At 48.0% G+C, this 21,547-nt stretch overlaps 1 protein-coding gene across 4 annotated transcripts in view; it reads left to right on the top strand.

The window, feature by feature from the left end:
- wdfy2 (WD repeat and FYVE domain containing 2) overlaps window positions 1–21,547 on the top strand; it is a 97,967-nt gene that overhangs the window by 59,100 nt on the left and 17,320 nt on the right. For all 4 annotated transcript variants that reach the window (XM_072514202.1, XM_072514204.1, XM_072514205.1 and 1 more), the window contains 3 exons: window positions 5,440–5,541; window positions 18,906–19,036; window positions 20,238–20,346. In XM_072514202.1, coding sequence (XP_072370303.1) covers window positions 5,440–5,541; window positions 18,906–19,036; window positions 20,238–20,346 — 342 coding nt within the window. The remainder of the gene's footprint in view (window positions 1–5,439; window positions 5,542–18,905; window positions 19,037–20,237; window positions 20,347–21,547) is intronic.

Below are 21,547 nucleotides of genomic sequence, written 5' to 3'. Positions count from 1 at the left end.
GATCTCGCTCCTCAATATTGATGCTAAGTTGTTGGTAAAAGTGCTGGCCACGAGGATTGAGGACTGTGTCCCGGGGGTGATCCACGAGGACCAGACGAGATTCGTAAAGGGCAGGCAATTAAACACTAATGTGCGGCGGCTCTTAAACGTGATAATGATGTCATCGAAGGAGGGAGAGGCGGAGATAGTGGCAGCTATGGACGCGGAAAAGGCCTTTGACCGAGTAGAGTGGGAGTACCTCTGGGAGGTGCTGCGTAGGTTTGGGTTCAGGGGAGGGTTTATCAGTTGGGTTAAGCTCCTTTACAGAGCCCCGGTGGCGAGTGTAGTGACGAACCGGCGGAGGTCGGAATACTTTCGACTGTACCGAGGGACGAGGCAGGGGTGCGCCCCCTGTCCCCCCTGTTGTTCGCATTGGCGATCGAACCATTGGCCATGTCATTGAGGGAGTCTATTAAATGGAGGGGGGTGGTCCGAGGGGGAGAAGAGCATCGGATGTCGCTATATGCGGATGACCTGTTGCTGTACGTGGCGGATCCAATGGAGGGGATGGTGTAGGTCATGCAGACCCTAAGGGAGTTTGGGGAGTTTTCGGGCTATAAGCTCAATGTAGGGAAGAGTGAGCTCTTTGTATTACAGGCAGGGGACCAAGAAAGAGTGATAGGGGACCTACCGCTGAGGAGAGTGGTGGGGAGCTTTCGGTATCTGGGGATCCAGATAGCTAGGAGTTGGGGGGCCCTACATAAACTGAATCTGACGAGGTTGGTGGAGCAAATGGAGGAGGACTTCAAAAGATGGGTCATGTTACCGCTCTCGCTGGCGGGTAGAGTGCAGTCGGTCAAAATGGTTGTCCTCCCGAGGTTTCTGTTTGTGTTTCAGTGCCTTCCCATTGTGATCACCAAGGCCTTTTTCAAGAGAGTAGGCAGGAGTATAATGGGGTTTGTGTGGGCGAATAGGACCCCGAGGGTAAGGAGAGGGTTCCTGGACCGAAGTAAGGACCGAGGAGGGTTGGCGCTGCCAAACCTAGGGAGCTATTACTGGGCAGCAAATGTGGCGATGATCCGCAAGTGGGTGATGGAGGGAGAGGGGGCGGCATGGAAGAGGATGGAGATGGCGTCCTGTAAAGGAACGAGCCTGGGGACGTTGGTGACGGCACCGCTGCTGCTCTCGCCGACAAGGTACACCACTAGCCCGGTGGTGGCGGCAACGCTAAGGATCTGGGGTCAGTGGAGACGGCACAGGGGTGCAATGGGAGCCTCGGTGTGGTCCCCGATCGGGGCAACCACCGGTTTGTCCCGGGGAGGATGGACGGGGGGTTCCAGAGCTGGCATCGGGCGGGGATTAGAAGAATGGGGGACCTGTTCATTGACTGGACGTTTGCGAGCCTAGGGGCACTGGAGGAGAAGTTTGAGATACCCCTGGGAAATGCTTTTAGATATATGTAGGTGAGGGCGTTTGGGAGGCGACAGGTGAGGGAATTCCCGTTGCTCCCGGTACAAGAAATTCAAGATAGGGTGAATTGCTATGGGGGGGGTGGGGGTGGATGAGCAAGAGATAACATGAAGGGTTGGGGAAACTGGCACGTGCGGGAGAGATCCAGTGTATAAAGCTATGTAAATATACCATTTTGCCATGTATATATCTTGCTCAGTGCGATTTCTTGTTATTTTGTTACGGGGTGGGGGGGGGGGGGGGGGGGGGGGGGGGGGGGGGGCGGTGGTTATTGTTTGTAAGGGAGAAAAATTGTGTTGTTAAAAAACTTTAATAAATATATATATTTTTTTAAAAGATCCCATGGCACTATTTATAGAAGAGCTGGGGTGTACTCCACAGTGTCTCAGCCAATATTTATCTCTCAATTGACATCACTAACATTATCTGGTCATTATCATATTTCAGTTTCAGTGAGCTTGCTGTGCACAAATTGCCTGCCGCGTTTCCTAAATTACAAGACTGGCTACATTATAAATGCAGGTTTTTATAAATCTGTACTTAATTTGAATGCCGAGAGCAGATGGCTAGCTCCTGGATCGTATGGGATCCCTGACCAAAGAAATATAGGATCAGTTTTGAGCAAATGTCTTGCATTCTCTGGTGGGCCCAGACAAGAGATTGAATGAATGTGTCTTCGTGGCATCTTCCAAGCTCCATTTGGTGTCAGTGTATTTTATGTAAGGAGACCATATTTTCAAAACTCCTTGTGTATACCTGGGTGAAGTGTAACGCTAAACTCCCTTAGCTATGGCAATGTCTGAATTCCAACGTTCTTCGTGTATGCATTGTGGTATCAATGCCCTGTGTTCTCTTCTTTCATTCTTTTACGGGATGTGGGCGTCGTTGGTTAGGCTGTCCCTAGTTGCCCTTCAGAAGGTGGTGGTGAGTTGCCTTCTTGAACCACTGCAGTCTTTGAAGTGCAGGTACACCCACTGTGCTGTTAAGAAGGGAGCTCCAGGGTGTTGCCCCAGTGACCGGGAAGGAGCGGCGATATTTCCAAGTCAGGGTGGTGAGTGATTTGGAGGGCAACCTCCAGGTGGTGGAGTTTCCAGGTATCTGCTGCTCTTGTTTTTCTAGATTGGTGGTCATGGGTTTGGGAGGTGTTGTCTAAGGAACCTTGGTGAGTTACTGCAGTGCATCCTGTAGATAGTACACAAGACTGCCACTGTTCGTCGGTGCTGGAGGGTTTAAATGTTTGTGGAAGGGTGAGCAATCAAGCGGGCTGCTTTGTCCTGGATGGTATTGAGCTTCTTGAGTGTTGTTGGAGCTGCACTCATCCAGGCAAGTGGAGAGTATTCCATTACATTTCCTGATTTGTGCCTTGTAGATGGTGGACAGGCTTTGGGAGGGTCAGGAAATGAGTTACTCGCCGTAGGATTCTTAGCCTTTGAGCTGCCCTGATAGTCACAGTATTAATGTGGCTAGTCCAGTTCAGTTTCTGATCAATGGTAACCCCCCAGGATGTTGATTGTGGGGGATTCAGCGATGGTAATGCCATTGAATGTCAAGGGGCGGTGATTAGATTCTCTCCTGTAGGAGATGGTCATTGCCTGGCACTTATGTGACGCAAATGTAACTTGCCACTTGTCAGCCCAAACTTGGATATTGTCCAGGTCTTGCTGCATTTGGACATGGACTGCTTCATTATCTGTGGAGTTGTGAATGGTGCTGAACATTGTGCAGTTATCCGCAAACATCCCCACTTCTGACCTGATGATGGAAGGCAGGTCATTGATGAAGCAGCCGAAGATGGTAGGGCCTAGGACACTACCCTGAGGAACTCCTGCAGTGATGTCCTGGCGTTGAGATGATTGACTTCCAACCATGATAACCATCTTCCTTTGTACTAGGTATGACTCCAATCAGCGGAGAGTTTTCCCCTTGATTCGTATTGACTCCAGTTTAGCTAGGGCTCCTGGATGCCATACTTGGTCAAATGCTGCCTTGATGTCAAGGGCTGTCACTCTCGCCTCGCATCTGGCATTCAGCTCTTTGTCTATCTTTGAACCAAGGTTGTAATGATGTCAGGAGCTGAGTGACCCTGGCGGAAACCAATTTGAGCGCCCGTACGCAGGTTATTGCCGAGTAGTGCCGCTTGATAGCACTGTTGATAGCTCCTTCCATCACTTTGCTGATGATGGAGAGTAGACTGATAGGGTGGTAATTGGCTGGATTGGATTTGTCCTCTTGTGTGCAGGACACACCTGGCCAATTTTCTACATTGCCGGGAAACGCCAGTATTGTAGCTGTACTGGATCAACTTGGCTAGGGGTGCGGCAAGTTCTGGAGCTCAAGTCTTCAGTACTATTGCCACGAGGTTATCAGGGCCCACAGCTTTTGCAGTGTCCAGTGCCTTCAGCTGTATCTTTTTTCTTTTTTTAAAATACATTTAGAGTATCCAATTCATTTTTTCCAATTGAGGGGCAATTTAACGTGGCCAATCTACCTACCCTGCACATCTTTGGGTTGTGGGAGTGAAACATACAAACACAGCTGTTTCTTGATATCACGTGGAGTGAATCTTATTGGCTGAAGACTGACATCTGTGATGCTGGGCCTCCGGAGGAGATCGAGATGGATCATCCACTCGGCACTTCTGGCTTGGGTTGTTGCGAATGCCTCAGCCTTGTCTTTTGCACATACATGCTAGGCTCCTCCATCATTGAGGATGGGGATATTTGTGGAGCCTTCTCCTCCAGTGAGTTGTTTAATTGTCCACCACCGATGGCAGCACGGTGGTTCAGTGATTAGCACTGCGGCCTCACGGCGCCGACGGTCCCAGGTTCGCTCCCGGCACTGGGTCACTGTCCGTGTGGAGTTTGCACATTCTCCCCGTGTCTGCGTGGGTATCACCCCCACAACCCAAAAGATGTGCAGGATAGGTGTGTTTGCCACGCCAAATTGCCCCTTTATTTGGAAAAAAAATGTATTGTGTATTCTAAATTTATTTATTTATTTGTAAAGAAGAAAATTATTACTCTAATTAAAATAAAAAGAATTCTTTTTAATTTCAAAATTTTGTTTTTAAAAATATATATTTTTAAAAAAATGTCCACCACCTTTCACCGCTGGATGTGGCCAGACTACAGAGCTTAGATTTGATGCGTTTGTTGTGGAATTGCTTAGCTCTGTCTATTACTTGCTGCTTATGCTGTTTGGCACATAAGTAGCTTCACCAGGTTGACACCTCATTTTTCTGTGTGCCTGATGTTGCTTCTGGCTTGCTCTCCTGCATTCTTCATTGAACCAGGGTTGATCCCCTGCTTGGTAGTAATGGTAGAGTGGCGGATATGCCAGGCCATGAGGTTGCAGATTGTGGTTGAATGCCATTCTGCTGCTGCTGATGGCCCACTGCATCTCATGGATGTCCAGTCTTGAGTTGCATGATCTATTCGGAGTCCATCCCATTTAGCACTGTGGTAGTGCCACACAACACGATGGAGGTATCCTCAATGTGAAGATGGGACTTTGTTTCCACAAGGACTGTGCTGTGGTCACTTCTACCAATACTGTCATGGACAGATGCATCTGCAGCAGGCAGGTCGGTGAGGATGAGGCCAAGAAAGTTTTTCCGTCTTGTTGGTTCCCTCACCACTTGCTGCAGTCCCAGTCTAGCAGCTATGTCCTTTAGGACCCGACCAGCTCGGTCTGTGGTGGTCCTACTGAGCCACTCTTGGTGATGGGCATTGAAGTCCCCCACCCAGAGTGTATTCTGTGCCCTTGCCACCCTCAGTGCTTTCTCCAAGTGGCGTTGAACATGGAGGACGGATATAATGAACTACCATTGTGTCCAATGGCAAAAAGTGTTAACGGCCCATTCTTTAATTTGGGGTTTATGACAGCCTTCCAGGAAAGGGAATCCAGTTTATCTGAATTTGGTTTATACCTTGATCCCAAAGAACGAGTTGACAATGAAGTAACTCACTTTTTTCTCCATTTTGGCGGTAGACTCCTGATTGGTTGGACAGTGATTCCTGCCAGAAATGTGACCAGCCTTTCTTCTGGAACTTTAAGCAAATGTGGGACTGTAAGAAAATTGGCTTGAGACAGGTGCGTAACATTTGTATATGAGAATGAAGGTGTATTTAAAAAGTTATTTCATTGTAACCAGACCTTCAGTGAAAGTTCTCCAAACAATTGGAGCTCTGAACTTCAAATTAGTCACGCTAAGCTACATAAAGATCGAATTAATTATATTGAGCTATTTTTTGTAACAATTTGTTTATAAAATGTGGAAATATATTCCGGTAAAGAGATTTGTTATTCAATAAGGATATACAGTCTTGAATTGACAAATAAGCTCTTTTTTTTAAAGAATATTTTATTGAAAATTTTTGGTCAACCATCACAGTACATTGTATATCCTTTACACAATAATATAACAGTATAAATAACAATGACCTGTTTTATAAACAAAGAATAAATAATATATAACAAAAACGAAAACTAAAACTAAATGGCAACTGCCTTGTCTCAGATAAACACTCTCCAAAAATATGGTTTAACAATCCAATATACAATTATTTATAGCAACGACCTATACATATAATACATATATATTAATAACCCTGAGACTCCTTCTGGTTCCTCCCCCCCCCCCCCCCCCCCCCCCCCCCCCCCCCCCCCTCCTCCCCCCTGGGCTGCTGCTGCCTTCTTTTCCATTCCCTCTATCTTTCTGAGAGGTATTCGACGAACGGTTGCCACTGCCTGGTGAACCCTTGAGCCGATCCCCTTAGGACGAACTTAATCCGTTCCAGCTTTATAAACCCTGCCATGTCATTTATCCAGGTCTCCACCCCAGGGGGCTTGGCCTCCTTCCACATCAACAGTATCCTGCGCCGGGCTACTACGGATGCAAAGGCCAAAACATCGGCCTCTCTCGCCTCCTGCACTCCCGGCTCTTGTGCAACCCCAAATATAGCCAACCCCCAGCTTGGTTCGACCTGGACCCCCACTACTTTCGAAAGCACCTTTGTCACCCCCACCCAGAACCCCTGTAGTGCCGGACATGACCAGAACATGTGGGTGTGATTCGCTGGGCTTCTCGAGCATCTCGCACACCTATCCTCTACCCCAAAAAATTTACTGAGCCGTGCTCCAGTCATATACGCCCTGTGTAACACCTTAAATTGAATCAGGCTTAGCCTGGCACACGAGGACGATGAGTTTACCCTACTTAGGGCATCCGCCCACAGCCCCTCCTCAATCTCCTCCCCCAGCTCTTCTTCCCATTTCCCTTTCAGCTCATCTACCATAATCTCCCCCTCATCCCTCATTTCCCTATATATATCTGACACCTTACCGTCCCCCACCCATGTCTTTGAGATTACTCTGTCCTGCACCTCATGCGCGGGAGCTGCGGGAATTCCCTCACCTGCTGCCTCGCAAAAGCCCTCAGTTGCATATACCGGAATGCATTCCCTTGGGGCAACCCATATTTCTCGGTCAGCGCTCCCAGACTTGCGAACTTCCCATCCACAAACAGATCTTTCAGTTGCGTTACTCCTGCTCTTTGCCACATTCCAAATCCCCCATCCATTCTCCCCGGGGCAAACCTATGGTTGTTTCATATCGGGGACCCAACCAAGGCTCCCGTCTTTCCCCTATGCCGTCTCCACTGTCCCCAAATTTTCAAAGTCGCCACCACCACCGGGCTTGTGGTGTGTTTCTTCGGTGAGAACGGCAATGGGGCCGTCACCATAGCTTGTAGGCTAGTCCCCCAACAGGACGCCCTCTCCAATCTCTTCCACGCCGCTCCCTCCTCTTCCCCCATCCACTTACTCACCATTGAGATATTGGCGGCCCAGTAGTACTGACTTAGGCTCGGTAGTGCCAGCCCCCCCCTATCCCTACTACGCTGTAAGAATCCCTTCCTCACTCTCGGGGTCTTCCCAGCCCACACAAAACTCATGATACTCTTTTCGATCCTTTTGAAAAAAGCCTTCGTGATCACCACCGGGAGGCACTGAAACACAAAGAGGAATCTCGGGAGGACTACCATTTTAACTGCCTGCACCCTCCCTGCCAGTGACAGGGATACCATGTCCCATCTCTTGAAGTCCTCCTCCATTTGTTCCACCAATCGCGTTAAATTTAACCTATGCAATGTACCCCAATTCCTGGCTATCTGGATCCCCAAGTAACGAAAGTCCCTTGTTACCTTCCTCAGCGGAAAGTCCTCTATTTCTCTGCTCTGCTCCCCTGGATGCACCACAAACAACTCACTTTTCCCCATGTTCAGTTTATATCCTGAGAATTCTCCAAACTCCCGAAGTGTCCGCATTATCTCTGGCATCCCCTCCGCCGGGTCCGCTACATATAACAACAAATCATCCGCATACAGAGATACCCAGTGTTCTTCTCCTCCTCTAAGTACTCCCCTCCACCTCTTGGCACCCCTCAATGCTATTGCCAGGGGCTCAATCGCCAGTGCAAACAGTAATGGGGACAGAGGGCATCCCTGCCTTGTCCCTCTATGGAGCCGAAAGTATGCAGATCCCCGTCCATTCGTGACCACACTCGCCACTGGGGCCCTATACAACAGCTGCACCCATCCAACATACTCATCTCCAAAACCAAATCTCCTCAGCACCTCCCACAAATAATCCCACTCCACTCTATCAAGTGCTTTCTCGGCATCCATCGCCACCACTATCTCCGCTTCCCCCTCTGGTGGGGGCATCATCATTACCCCTAGCAGCCTCCGTATATTCGTATTCAGCTGTCTCCCCTTCACAAACACAGTTTGGTCCTCATGGACCACCCTCGGGACACGATCCTCTATCCTCATTGCCATTACCTTGGCCAGAATCTTAGCGTCTACATTTAGGAGGGAAATAGGTCTATAGGACCCGCATTGCAGCGGGTCCTTTTCCTTCTTTAGGAGAAGCGATATCGTTGCCTCAGACATAGTTGGGGGCAGCTGTCCCCTTTCCTTTGCCTCATTAAAGGTCCTCATCAGTAGCGGGGCGAGCAAGTCCACATATTTCCTGTAAAATTCAACTGGGAATCCATCCGGTCCCGGAGCCTTCCCCGCCTGCATGCTCCTAATTCCTTTCACTACTTCCTCTATTTCAATCTGTGCTCCCAGTCCCACCCTTTCCTGCTCCTCCACCTTGGGAAATTCCAGCCGGTCCAGAAAGCCCATCATTCTCTCCCTCCCATCCGGGGGTTGAGCTTCGTATAATTTTTTATAAAATGCCTTGAACACTCCATTCACTCTCTCCGCTCCCCGCTCCATCTCTCCTTCCTCATCCCTCACTCCCCCTATTTCCCTCGCTGCTCCCCTTTTCCTCAATTGGTGGGCCAGCAACCTGCTCGCCTTCTCCCCATATTCGTACTGTACACCCTGTGCCTTCCTCCACTGTGCCTCTGCAGTACCCGTTGTCAGCAAGTCAAATTCTACGTGTAGCCTTTGCCTTTCCCTGTACAGCCCCTCTTCCGGTGCCTCCGCATATTGCCTGTCCACCCTCAGAAGTTCTTGCAGCAACCGCTCCTGTTCCCTACTCTCCTGCTTTCCTTTATGTGCCCTGATTGATATCAGCTCCCCTCTAACCACTGCCTTCAGCGCCTCCCAGACCACTCCCACCTGGACCTCCCCATTGTCATTGAGTTCCAAGTACTTTTCAATGCACCCCCTCACCCTTAGACACACCCCCTCATCTGCCATTAGTCCCATGTCCATTCTCCAGGGTGGGCGCCCTTCTGTTTCCTCCCCTATCTCCAAGTCCACCCAATGTGGAGCGTGATCCGAAATAGCTATAGCCGTATACTCCGTTCCCCTCACCTTCGGGATCAACGCCCTTCCCAAAACAAAAAAGTCTATTCGCGAATAGACTTTGTGGACATAGGAGAAAAACGAAAACTCCTTACTCCTGGGTCTGCTAAATCTCCACGGGTCTACTCCTCCCATCTGCTCCATAAAATCTTTAAGCACCTTGGCTGCTGCCGACCTGTCCAGCCCTGGTTCCAACACCGTATTGAAATCTCCCCCCATTACCAACTTTCCCACCTCTAGGTCCGGGATGCGTCCTAGCATACGCCTCATAAAATTGGCATCATCCCAGTTCGGGGCATATACGTTTACCAAAACCACCGTCTTCCCCCTGTAGTTTGCCACTCACCATCACGTATCTGCCCCCGCTATCCGCCATTATAGTCTTTGCCTCAAACATTACCTGCTTCCCCACTAATATAGCCACCCCCCCTGTTTTTCGCATCTAGCCCCGAATGGAACACCTGCCCCACCCAACCTTTGCGTAGTCTCACCTGGTCTATCGGTTTCAAATGCGTTTCCTGTAACATAACCACGTCTGCCTTAAGTTTCTGAAGGTGTGCGAGTACCCGTGCCCTCTTTATCGGCCCGTTCAGCCCTCTCACGTTCCACATGATCAGCCGGGTTGGGGGGCTTTTTACCCCCCCCCCCTTTGTCGATTAGCCATCCCCTTTTTCCAGCTCCTCACCCGGTTCCCACGCAGCTGTGTCCCCCCCAGGCGGTGCCCCCCCGCCCATCCCACCCCATACCAGCTCCCCCCTCTCCCCAGCAGCAGCAGCCCAATAATTCCCCCCCCCCCCCCCCCCCCCCCCCCCCGCTAGATCCCCCACTAGCGTAGTTACGCCCCCCATGTTGCTCCCAGAAGTCAGCAAACTCTGGCCGACCTCTGCTTCCCCCCGTGACCTCGACTCGCACCGTGCGATGCCCCCTCCTTCCTGCTTCCCTATTCCCGCCATGATTATCATAGCGCGGGAACCGAGCCCCGCACTTCCCCCTTGGCCCCGCCCCCAATGGCCAACGCCCCATCTCTTCCACCTCCTTTCCTCCCCCCACCACCTCCTGTGGAAGAGAGAAAAGTTACCACATCGCAGGATTAATAACATAAAACTCCTCTTTCCCCCCCTTCTTCGCCCCCCATACTCTCCCCACCACTTTGTTTCAAACGTTCTTTTTTTTAATAACCCGCTCATTCCAATTTTTCTTCCACGATAAAAGTCCACGCCTCATCCGCCGTCTCAAAGTAGTGGTGCCTCCCTTGATATGTGACCCACAGTCTTGCCGGTTGCAGCATTCCGAATTTTATCTTCTTTTTGTGAAGCACCGCCTTGGCCCGATTAAAGCTCGCCCTCCTTCTCGCCACCTCCGCACTCCAGTCTTGGTATACGCGGATCACCGCGTTCTCCCACTTACTGCTCCGAGTTTTCTTTGCCCATCTAAGGACCATCTCTCTGTCCTTAAAACGGAGGAATCTCACCACTATGGCTCTAGGAATTTCTCCTGCTCTCGGTCCTCGCGCCATCACTCGGTATGCTCCCTCCACCTCCAGCGGACCCGCCAGGGCCTCCGCTCCCATTAACGAGTGCAGCATCGTGCTCACATATGCCCCGACGTCCGCTCCCTCCGCACCTTCAGGAAGGCCAAGAATCCTTAGGTTGTTCCTCCTCGCGTTGTTCTCCAGCGTCTCCAGCCTTTCCACACATCGTTTATGGTGTGCCTCGTGCATCTCCGTCTTCACCACCAGGCCCTGTATGTCGTCCTCATTCTCGGCAGCCTTTGCCTTCACGACCCGAAGCTCCCGCTCCTGGGTCTTTTGCTCCTCCTTTAGCCCTTCGATCGCCTGTAATATCGGGCCAACAGCTCCTTCTTCATTTCCTTTTTGAGTTCTTCCACGCAGCGTTTCAAAAACTCGTGTTGTTCAGGGCCCCATATTAAACTGCCACCTTCCGACGCCATCTTGGTTTTTGCTTGCCTTCCTTGCCGCTGCTCTAAAGGATCCACCGCAATCCGGCCACCTTCCTCTCCTTTTTCCATCCGTATCCAGGGGGGATTCCCTTCTGGTTCACCGCACAGTACTTTTAGCCGTTAAAATTGCCGTTGGGGCTCTTATTAAGAGCCCAAATGTCCGTTACACCGGGAGCTGCCGAAACGTGCGACTCAGCTGGTCATCACCGCACCCGGAAGTCGACAAATAAGTTCTAACGGCTATATGCATGCCGAAGGGAAACATCAAATAATTAAAAATATATATTTTCCCCTTGAGACCTTGTAAGCATACGGGTAAACAAGATCTAATAACAGGATATTACCAGCAGAATTTTGCACCTGGCCACAAGATGTGAAAATAGCTCAGGCTGCCAGCCTTTCTTTCCGTCTCCCAAATGCTTTGTCCTGTTCAGCACTTCTGCCTTCCTGGTTCATTATTCCATGGGTCAGCCTGACCGTAACTTGAAGCACTACGCAATCGCAGTCTCTCACAATATTGCAAGTTAACACATTTGTTAACAGTGTAGACAATTTGCTTTAGATTTTCATAAGGCAGGTGTTCTTCTTCCCCCCCCCCCCCCCGCCCGCCTTGATGGCTTTGAACCATTTTTCCTTCTTGAATTAAAAAGAATAAATCCTTGCAGGTATCCTAAGTCCTCCCTTTAAGTTGTACTTGTGTTCCTGGAAATTGCAACTTTAAGTGAAACAACTTCAAATAAATCCCATTTTCCCATTGAAACTCTTGTTAATGCTGTAACTAGGTGTGTAGGACCTTGCTCATCAGGCAAAAAAATTAAAACTTTATCACAGAATTGTTACAGCACAGAATGTGGCCATCCGGCCCATTGAAATACCTTGCATTGCTAAATTCCTACATCGGTAAATAACAGGAGAGGGCTGGCGAAAGGGAGGAAGTGAGCAAGAGGAGCTCCAAATGGAGTAAAGTGATGAGTTCAGCATTTACACTGTTTTCAATGCCGCCTATCTTTATTTAATCAGGAAATTTGGGGCATGTGTCTTTCAGTGTATTATGAGGGATTTTACCAAATACCATCTGGAAATCCAAATTAATAACATCCATAGACATTCTCCTTGCCATTACTTTTATCACTATTTTGGAAGATTCATCAGCTTTGACCTACCCTTTCAAACTTCATGCTGACTTTCTGATCAGTTAAATATCTGCACAGTGTTCAGTCACTCTGTCAATTCGGGACTCCAGTAATGTTGGCTGTATCACTTTTCACAGGCTTTTTTTTTAACCAGTGGGTCATTAATGCTTTCAGTAACATTGGCCTCACATTTGCAAAGAGAATGCTGCTGAGGCTTAGTGAGCCTATGTCCAGCACATGAATTGGTCTAAAGAGCACCAGAAGGTTCACACACTGCTTCTGAATCTGAATATTCAGCAGCCCATGTTGTGTTATGCTGCTTCGGATAACACAGGCTGATGCAGTCTTAACTAAAGGATGCTCCAGACTCTGAAATGAGTTCAACGTGTTTATTGAACTATTAACACAGTTCTCAAATGAGTTCGACTCTCTGCTTTTCTAACTAGTAACTCAGTCTGTACCAGCTTGCTCTAAGCCACGTGCTGGGGTGTGATGCTGCTGATCAACCCTGTCTAACTCTCTAGATGTCTGTTTGTGGAAAGAGGCAGGGTGTGAGTGCCTCATCCCTTTTATAGTGTTTATGTCATGCCCCCTTGTGGTGATGCCACCTCTGAGTGTCCTGACTGCCCATTGGTTGTGTCCTATTCTGAGTGTTCATGGGTTGGATGTTTGCATATCATGACAGCCCATATCTGCTAACAAGCATGTGCACCACCCAGGAGTCTCTGACACCGCTTCACCCAGCATGTTGCAGTGTTTCCAGCATTCTCTTTCATTGATCCCAGGCCTAGCTTTCTCCACCGTTTCTGTAGCTTCCAGCTCATCCTCCTGAGTCTTGTAATTTTGCAGGAGAAAGATATAAAATGGCGAGCAAGGGACGGGTGGTGTGGAAATTAATAAGGAGAGGAGGGAGGGTGTGATGAGTAGGAGGGGATAAAAGTATGATAAAGTTTAGTGTTCAATGTCCCCTGGATTGAAGCCATAGGAAATTGCCTGAAATAGTGCTTCTCTGAACAGTGTGCTGCATGGAACTAGCAAGCTGCAGATTTCAGCCATGACTGCTCTGGGTTTGGTTTTAGATTTCAAGTTGACTTAAATGGCTTTGTGTGAGAAACAATAGTGGAAATTAGTCAGGTCAGAACTGATTAAAGGTATTGTAAAATGAGTACCTTTGGTCCACCTGTCTCCGAAAGGCCTCCCACAGTATGTTGTGAAGCAATATACCCAGACTCGACAGTGGCATCTGCCATCCTCCATTTTGGTTGGCTTTTAGGTGATTGGAAGTTGAACATGGTGCTTTGATCATCATTCTGCCTGACTCTAAAGCAATTTAGTCTCAAATAATTCATTATTGATCCCCTCAGATCCAGCTTCGTCCTGCAGTTTTATATATTCAAAGTCAAAACTGACCCTTCCATCTATGCCCTGAAAACATTTCCGGCATGATGTCAAGTATAGTTGACAAGAAAGATATCTGAGACACAATAACAAGTTATATAACATATAAAAGCAAAATACTGCAGTTGCTGGAAATGTGAGAAAAACTCAGCAGGTCTGGCAGCATCTGTGGAGAGAGAAACAGTAATGTTCTAAGTCTGTATGATTCTTCGGAGCTCATATATGTATTCTGCTTGATTATCATTTTGTTTTAAATAAAGCAAGCAATCCATTTTTTTCTCACAAATTAACTATTCTGTTTAATTCAAGGAACAGACCCTTTTGATCAACTTGCACACTTTAATCACTAACTGATCAAAACAAGCAATGCATGCTTGTGACGGGCTTGGTGATCTTTTCTAGTTGGAAACACCTGCATTAAATAATGTCCAACATGTAAAATATACCAGCAGATCTGCATGGGCAAGTACTGTGCTGTGCACATTTGAAGCTCCAGAATATCAATTATCAGTTTTCTACCTACAAGGTAGCCAGGAAGGAACTGAAAAATGGACTGAGGAGAGCTGGAAGGGGGCATGAAAAAGCCCTGGCGGGAAGGATTAGGGAAAACCCCAAGGCGTTCTACACGTACGTGAGAAATAAGAGGATGATCAGAGTGAGAGTTGGGCCGATCAGGGATAGTGGAGGGAACTTGTGCCTAGAGTCTGAAGCGATGGGGGAGGCCCTAAATGAATACTTAGCTTCAGTATTCACTAGGTTAATAGACTCGAACAGCTTGATATTAAGAAGGAGGATGTGCTGGAAATTTTGAAAAGCATCAGGATAGATAAGTCCCCTGGGCCTGACAGGATCTCTCAAGGTTACTCCGGAAAGCGAGGGAGGAGATTGCTGCGCCGTTGGCGATGATCTTTGCGTCCTCACTCTCCACTGGAGTAGTACCGGATGATTGGAGGGAGGCGAATGTTGTTCCCCTATTCAAGAAAGGGAATGGGGAAAATCCCTGGGAATTACAGACCAATCAGTCTTACATCTGTGGTGAGCAAAATATTGGAAAGGATTCTGAGAGATAGGTTTTATGATTATTTAGAAAAACATAGTTTGATTAAAGATAGTCAGCATGGCTTGGTGAGGGGCCGGTCATGCCTCACAAGCCTCATTGAGTTCTTTGAGGATGTGACGAGACACCTAAGGTCAGGCAGTGGATGTGGTGGATATGGGTTTCAGTAAGGCGTTTGATAAGGCTCCCCATGGTAGTCTCATTCAGAAAGTTAGGGGGCATGCGATACAGGGAAATTTGGCTGTCTGGATACAGAATTGGCTGGCCGAGAGAAGACAGCGAGTAGTAGTGGATGGAAAGTGTTCCGCCTGGAGGTCGGTGACCAGTGGTGTCCCGCAAGGATCTGTTCTGGGACCTCTGCTCTTTGTGGTTTTTATAAATGACTTGGATGAGGAAGTGGAAGGGTGGGTTAGTAAGTTTGCCGATGACGCAAAGGTTGTTGGAGTTGTAGATAATGTTGAGGGCTGTTGCAGGTTACAACAGGACATTGACAGAATGCAGAGCTGGGCTGAGAAGTGGCAGATGGAGTTCAACCTTGATAAATGTGAAGTGATTCATTTTGGAAGGTCGAATTTGAATGCTGAATACAGGGTTAAAGGCAGGATTCTTGGAAGTGTGGAGGAACAGCGGGATCTTGGGGTCCACGTACATAGATCCCTCAAAGTTGCCACCCAGGTTGATAGGGTTGTTCAGAAGATGTATGGTCAAACAACATCAGCTCGAGATACTTTTCTCTGCACCGTGGGACTAGGCAGGGATGTCCTAGTCCCCCCTGCTGTTTGCACTCACGATTGAGCCGTTGGCCATCGCATTAAGAAGTTCGGGGGTATGGAAAGGAATAAGCGGGGGGTGGGGGGGGGAGAGAGATAGAGTATAGGGTGTCCTTATATGCCGATGACTTGCTGTTATACATGTCGGAACCGAGTGTGTCGATAGGGGGAGTATTGGAGCTGCTTCGAGTGTTTGGGTCTTTCTCTGGGTACAAACTAAATCTAGACAGGAGTGAGTATTTTGTGGTGTCTCGGGTGGGGGGGCTGCCATTCCGTAGGGCAGGGACTCACTTTAGGTAACTGGGGGTGTAGGTTGCCCGGTAGTGGGGGGGGGGGGGGCTCTGTAGGTACAACATTTCTAGTTTGGTGAGGAGAGTGAAAGCTGATCTGGCAAGGTGGGATGGTCTCCCTCTGTCACTGGCGGGTCGGGTACAGGCGGTTAAAATGAACGTGTTGCCGCGATTTCTGTCTATTTTTCAATGCCTGCCGATTTTCCTGCCAAAGGCTTTTTTCAGAGAGATTGAGGGAAGGATTACGTCGTTCATATAGGGAGGGAAGGTGGCCAGAGTTAGAAAGGTGCTGCTACAGAGGGGAAGGCAGGCAGGGGGTTTGGGTCTTCCGAACCTGATGTATTACTACTGGGCGGCGAATGTGGCGAAGGTGCGGAGATGGGTCAGAGGGGTTGATTCCCAGTGAGTCAGAATGGAGGCGAGTTTGTGCAGGAGGTTGGGATTGAAAGCACTAGCAACAGCGCCGCTCCCGATAGCCCCGGTGAAATACTCAGGGGGTCCGGTAATAATAGCGTCATTGAGAATTTGGAGGCAGTTTCGCCAACACTTCCGGTTGGGGGCAGGGTCAAGGGAAATGCCGATTCGGGGAAACCACGGATTTGAGCCAGGGAGGTGGGATGGAAATTTTCGGAAATGGGAGGAGAAGGGGATTAAGACACTAAAAGATTTGTTTCTTAGGGGTCGGTTTGCAGGACTGAAGGAGCTGGATGCGAAGTATGGGCTGGAGCAGGAGGAAATATTTAGATACATGCGGGTTCGAGATTTTGCCAGAAAGGAGATACAGGGCTTCCCGATGGAACCGTCCTCCACATTGCTGGAGGAGGTGCTGATGACAGGGGGACTGGAGAAGGGGGTCGTGTCAGCGGTTTACGGGGTTATTTTGGAAGAGGAGAAGGCACCTTTGGAAGGGTTCAAAGCAAAGTGGGAGGAAGAGTTGGGAGAAGATATGGAGGAGGGGTTCTGGTGTGAGGTGTTCCGGAGAGTGAATGACTCCACCTCGTGCGCGAGGTTGGGGCTGATACAGCTGAAGGTGGTATACAGAGCACACCTCACAAGGGCGAGGATGAGCCGATTCTTTGAAGGAGTAGAAGATGTGTGTGAACGTTGCCGGGGGGGGGGGGGCAGCTAATCACGTTCATATGTTTTGGTCCTGCCCAAAGCTAGAGGATTACTGGAAGGAGGTTTTTAGGGTAATTTCTAAAGTGGCGCAAGTGAAACTGGACCCGGGCCCCCGAGTGGCCATATTCGGGGTGTCGGACCAGCCAGGGTTGGAAATGGGTGCGGAGGCAGATGTAGCCTTCGCCTCGTTGATCGCCCGAAGGCGGATCCTGATGGGTTGGAGAGCAACCTCTCCACCCTGTGCCCTGGCGTGGTGGGGGGGACCTGTTGGAATTCTTGACTCTTGAGAAGGTGAAGTTTGAACTGAGGGGAAGGATGGAGGGCTTCTACAATTTGTGGGCATTATTCATTGTGCGCTTTCAAGAACTGGATAACAACGAACATTAGTTGGGAGGGTTGGGGGGAGGTCGGTGGTGTGTGTTAATGGTGACTATGGGTGATTCCTGATTCCTTTTTGTCATTTGTTTGAGAACATGCGGGCTAATGTTTGGGGTTTGGTCGAAGGATGGGATCGTTGTTATTGATTTGGGGATTGACATACTCGTTACTAGTTAGTGTTTATTGTTGGTGGGTGTAAATTTGGGAGAAAATATGAAAAAGGAGGAGAATAAAAAAATTTTTTTTTTTTTAAAGGCATATGGTGTGTTGGCTTTAATTAACAGGGGCATTGAGTTTAAGAGCTGCGAGGTTTTGCTGCAGCTTTTTAAGACTCTAGTTAGACCACACTTTGAATATTGTGTCCAGTTCTGGTCACCTCATTATAGGAAGGATGTGGATGCTTTGGAGACGGTACAGAGATTTACCAGGATGCTGCCTGGACTGGAGGGCATATCTTATGAAGAAAGGTTGAGGGAGCTAGGGCTTTTCTCACTGGAGCGAAGAAAGCAGAGAGGTGACTTGATGGAGGTGTACAAGGTGATGAGAGGCATGGATAGAGTGGATAGCCAGAGACTTTTCCCCAGGGTGAAAATGGCTGTCACGAGGGCCATCATTTTCAGGTGATTGGAGGAAGGTATAGGGGAGATGTTAGAGGTAGGTTCTTTACACAGAGAGTGTTGGGTGTGTGGAATGCACTGCCAGCAGAGGTGGTGGAGTCAGAGTCATTAGGGACATTTAAGCGACTCTGAGACAGGCCCATGGACAGCAGTAAATTGAAGGAATGTAGGTTAGGCTGATCTTAGATTCGGATAAATGGTCAGCACAACATCGTGGGCTGAAGGGCCTGTACTATGCTGTACTGTTCTATGTTCTATATTCTATGTTCTATGTACCTTCCCAGAACTTTCCAGGCTACCGAGGTAAATTTGTTGTCCTATATTCATTGGACACCTAATGTCAGTCCTGTAACAAAAAAAAGGATATTATTCGGATATTTCCAAACAATGACTGGAAAATAGAAACAGGAGTAGGCCATTTAAACTTTGTTTTGCACCTCAGCCTGCCGTGGTTCTTTATGCCTTTAATACCCTTCACAAAAATCTATCAATTTCCATGTTTAAAATTTTCAATTCACTCCCGGCCTCAATAACTTCCTCATGGAGAGAATCCCAGCCTTCCTGAGATCGTCCCTGAACAGCTTGGCTCTAATTTTTGAATCATAGCATTTTAAGAGTATGCCTTTTGTCCTGGATTTGCACCAGAAGAGGTAGTTGATCAATCAACCCCCTCAAATCTTTTAATCATCTTTTAAAAACCTCAAATAAATCCACCCCTGGATCTTCTATGCTCATGAGTGTGCAAACCTAGACTATGCAGCCTGTCCTCATAACTTAATCCTTTTAGTCCTGAAAACGATTCAATCAGGATTACAATCCTATTATGCCAAATTTCAGTCCAGTTTTTGTGTTTCTCTTTGGATGGATCTGTGGCAGGCTCTTGCACTATCACGTCTTCATCTTTTGTTTTATTTAGCACCACTGCAGGAAATGTGGGAAAGCTCTGTGTGGGAAGTGCAGCTCAAAGCGATCCTCCATTCCGCTGATGGGATTTGAGTTTGAAGTGAGGGTCTGTGATAGCTGCTATGAATCAATAACAGATGAGGAGTAAGTATAATGAAGAATTACAGTTGGGAAAGGTGGCAGTGTCAGGCCTTTGTTAAAGCTTAAAATGCTGGTATCGTTCAACAGTAACTTTGTTTTGATTTAACCCTATTTGGCTGAGGTCACGTGAATTTGAAAGATGTACATTTTGTGCAGTGAATCAACTCGGCTCAACATTGTTGACTCTGAGCCAAGATTTGTGTCTGTCCCTTTGCAAGATGCACAAATCTAGGCTGACCCAGTATAGTGCTGTGTTTTTGAAGGTGCTGTCTTTCAAGTGTAATTAAACTGGGATTCTGCTTACAGAGGGGGGGGGGGGGTGAAGATTGGGGCTGTACCAGAGGAAATTACTAGGATTGGAGAAAGTATAGTTTCTAAAATATGTGGATTTTGTGGTTCACAATGAATTACATTATCCGGGCCAGAGAGACTTTTGGGCAGTAATTTTCAAGTTAGGATGCTGTTTAAAAACCCAGTGACACCTCATCTAACAAGGTGTAACTTTTGCAAGGCTTTTTTTCTGTGAAAGTAGTTCTCGTCAGTTCAATGATTTCTAACTGATGTGTTCTGGGGAGACCTTAGCAGTGCAAACCCTGAAGAAGCCAGAATCATTGACAGCAACCGGTGGACTTTTGGTTTCAACTGTACATGTGTCTGGACTGCAGAAGTGACTGTCTATTTGAAGAGTAATGATTTTGAGCATTGTCGGTTTTGCCATAATTAATGGAAAATACAGGTCTTTATTTTTGTATTTATTAATATTGAAGATGCTGATTTGTCTGACTACATCATCTGACTACGGGCAGCACGGTAGCCTTGTGGATAGCACAATTGCTTCACAGCTCCAGGGTCCCAGGTTCGATTCCGGCTTGGGTCACTGTCTGTGCGGAGTCTGCACATCCTCCCCGTGTGTGCGTGGGTTTCCTCCGGGTGCTCCGGTTTCCTCCCACAGTCCAAAGATGTGCAGGTTAGGTGGATTGGCCATAATAAATTGCCCTTAGTGTCCAAAATTGCCCTTAGTGTTGGGTGGGGTTACTGGGTTATGGGGATAGGGTGGCGGTGTTGACCTTGGGTAGGGTGCTCTTTCCAAGAGCCGGTGCAGACTCGATGGGCCGAATGGCCTCCTTCTGCACTGTAAATTCTATGATCAGAATTTAAACTCTGATTGTGTTTTTGTGAATATATTTTCTTTCTTTGTGAGCAGTCGAGCACCCACAGCAACTTTCCATGACAGTAAGCACCACGTGGTCCATATGTACTTTGATCTAACCAGAGGCTGGCTTTTGACATCAGGCAACGACCGAGTTATTAAGGTAAGGGTAATCATTGTTTCTTTCCCACAGTCCAGTGTCTATTACATGTACAATTTCTACTTCCTGTGGAAATATGTGCCTCAGCAGTCTGATTATAAATGATATACCAAGGGCAGCATGTGGCGCAGTGGTTAGCACTGGGACTACGGCGCTGAGGACCCGGGTTCGAATCCCGGCCTTAGGTCACTGTCCGTGTGGAGTTTGCACATTCTCCCCGTGTCTGCGTGGGTTTCACTCCCACAACCCAAAGATGTGCAGGTTATGTGGATTGTCCATGTTAAATTGCCCCTTAATTGGAAAAAAATAATAGTTGGGTACTCTAAATTTTTTATTTTTTTGAATTATATACCAGGGGATTGTTTTTGGAGTACGTGGAGGGGGAGTTTTGCCTGCAACCACAATGTGTACTGGGAAATTACCCCACCTGTGTGAAGTAACTCTGTATATGGTTTGCAATGCCCAGTGTTTATGAAGGATCAATGGCCAGCAAATCTCTCTAGATTTTGCTGAACTATCCGTGAGCAAGTTATGTTAATGGTTGGATGATTATGTTGTTAAAGATACACAGGGGATAGGCATTGTTTGATTAAGGACTGAGAGCATGCATAAGGAGAGTTAGCTGGGTCACGAGGTTGGTAGTTACGAGGCAGGGATCTGCTATGCTGCATCCTGTGAATAAACGTAATATCAAGGAAAAGATTCTGGTTTTATTTCATAGTTCACCATTTGGCTTGGATCCAAGTAAAGAGGTTGCACAAAAATTTCACAAAAAACTTATGAGCATGCATCAGTGTAAACATTTACGATCCTGAGGAATGTGCTGAACTGGTGTCATATTTCTTCAAGTCACTGTGTACGACAAAAATAATGCTGGAACTGTACATAGAATCACTACAGTGCAGAAGGAGGTCATTCGGCAAATCGAGTCTGGACCGGCCCTCTGAAAGAGCACCCTATCTAGGCCCATGCTCCCAATCTATCCCCATAATCCAGTATCCCAACCTAATCTTTTGGACACTTAGCACTATTTGGGCAATTTAGCCTGGTCAGTCCACCTAACCTGCACATCATTGGACTGTGGGAGAAAACCCACACAGACATGGGGGGAATGTACAAACCACACCCAGGCAGTGACCCAAGGCTGGCGCCGTGAGGCAGATGTGCTAACCACTGTACCCCCTTGCTGCCCACAGTATCATGG

This window comes from Scyliorhinus torazame, chromosome 8, assembly GCF_047496885.1.
Source record: "Scyliorhinus torazame isolate Kashiwa2021f chromosome 8, sScyTor2.1, whole genome shotgun sequence".
Lineage (NCBI taxonomy): Eukaryota > Metazoa > Chordata > Chondrichthyes > Carcharhiniformes > Scyliorhinidae > Scyliorhinus > Scyliorhinus torazame.
Note: the sequence above shows the minus strand (reverse complement) of the source record. Positions and strands in the feature narration are given on the sequence as shown.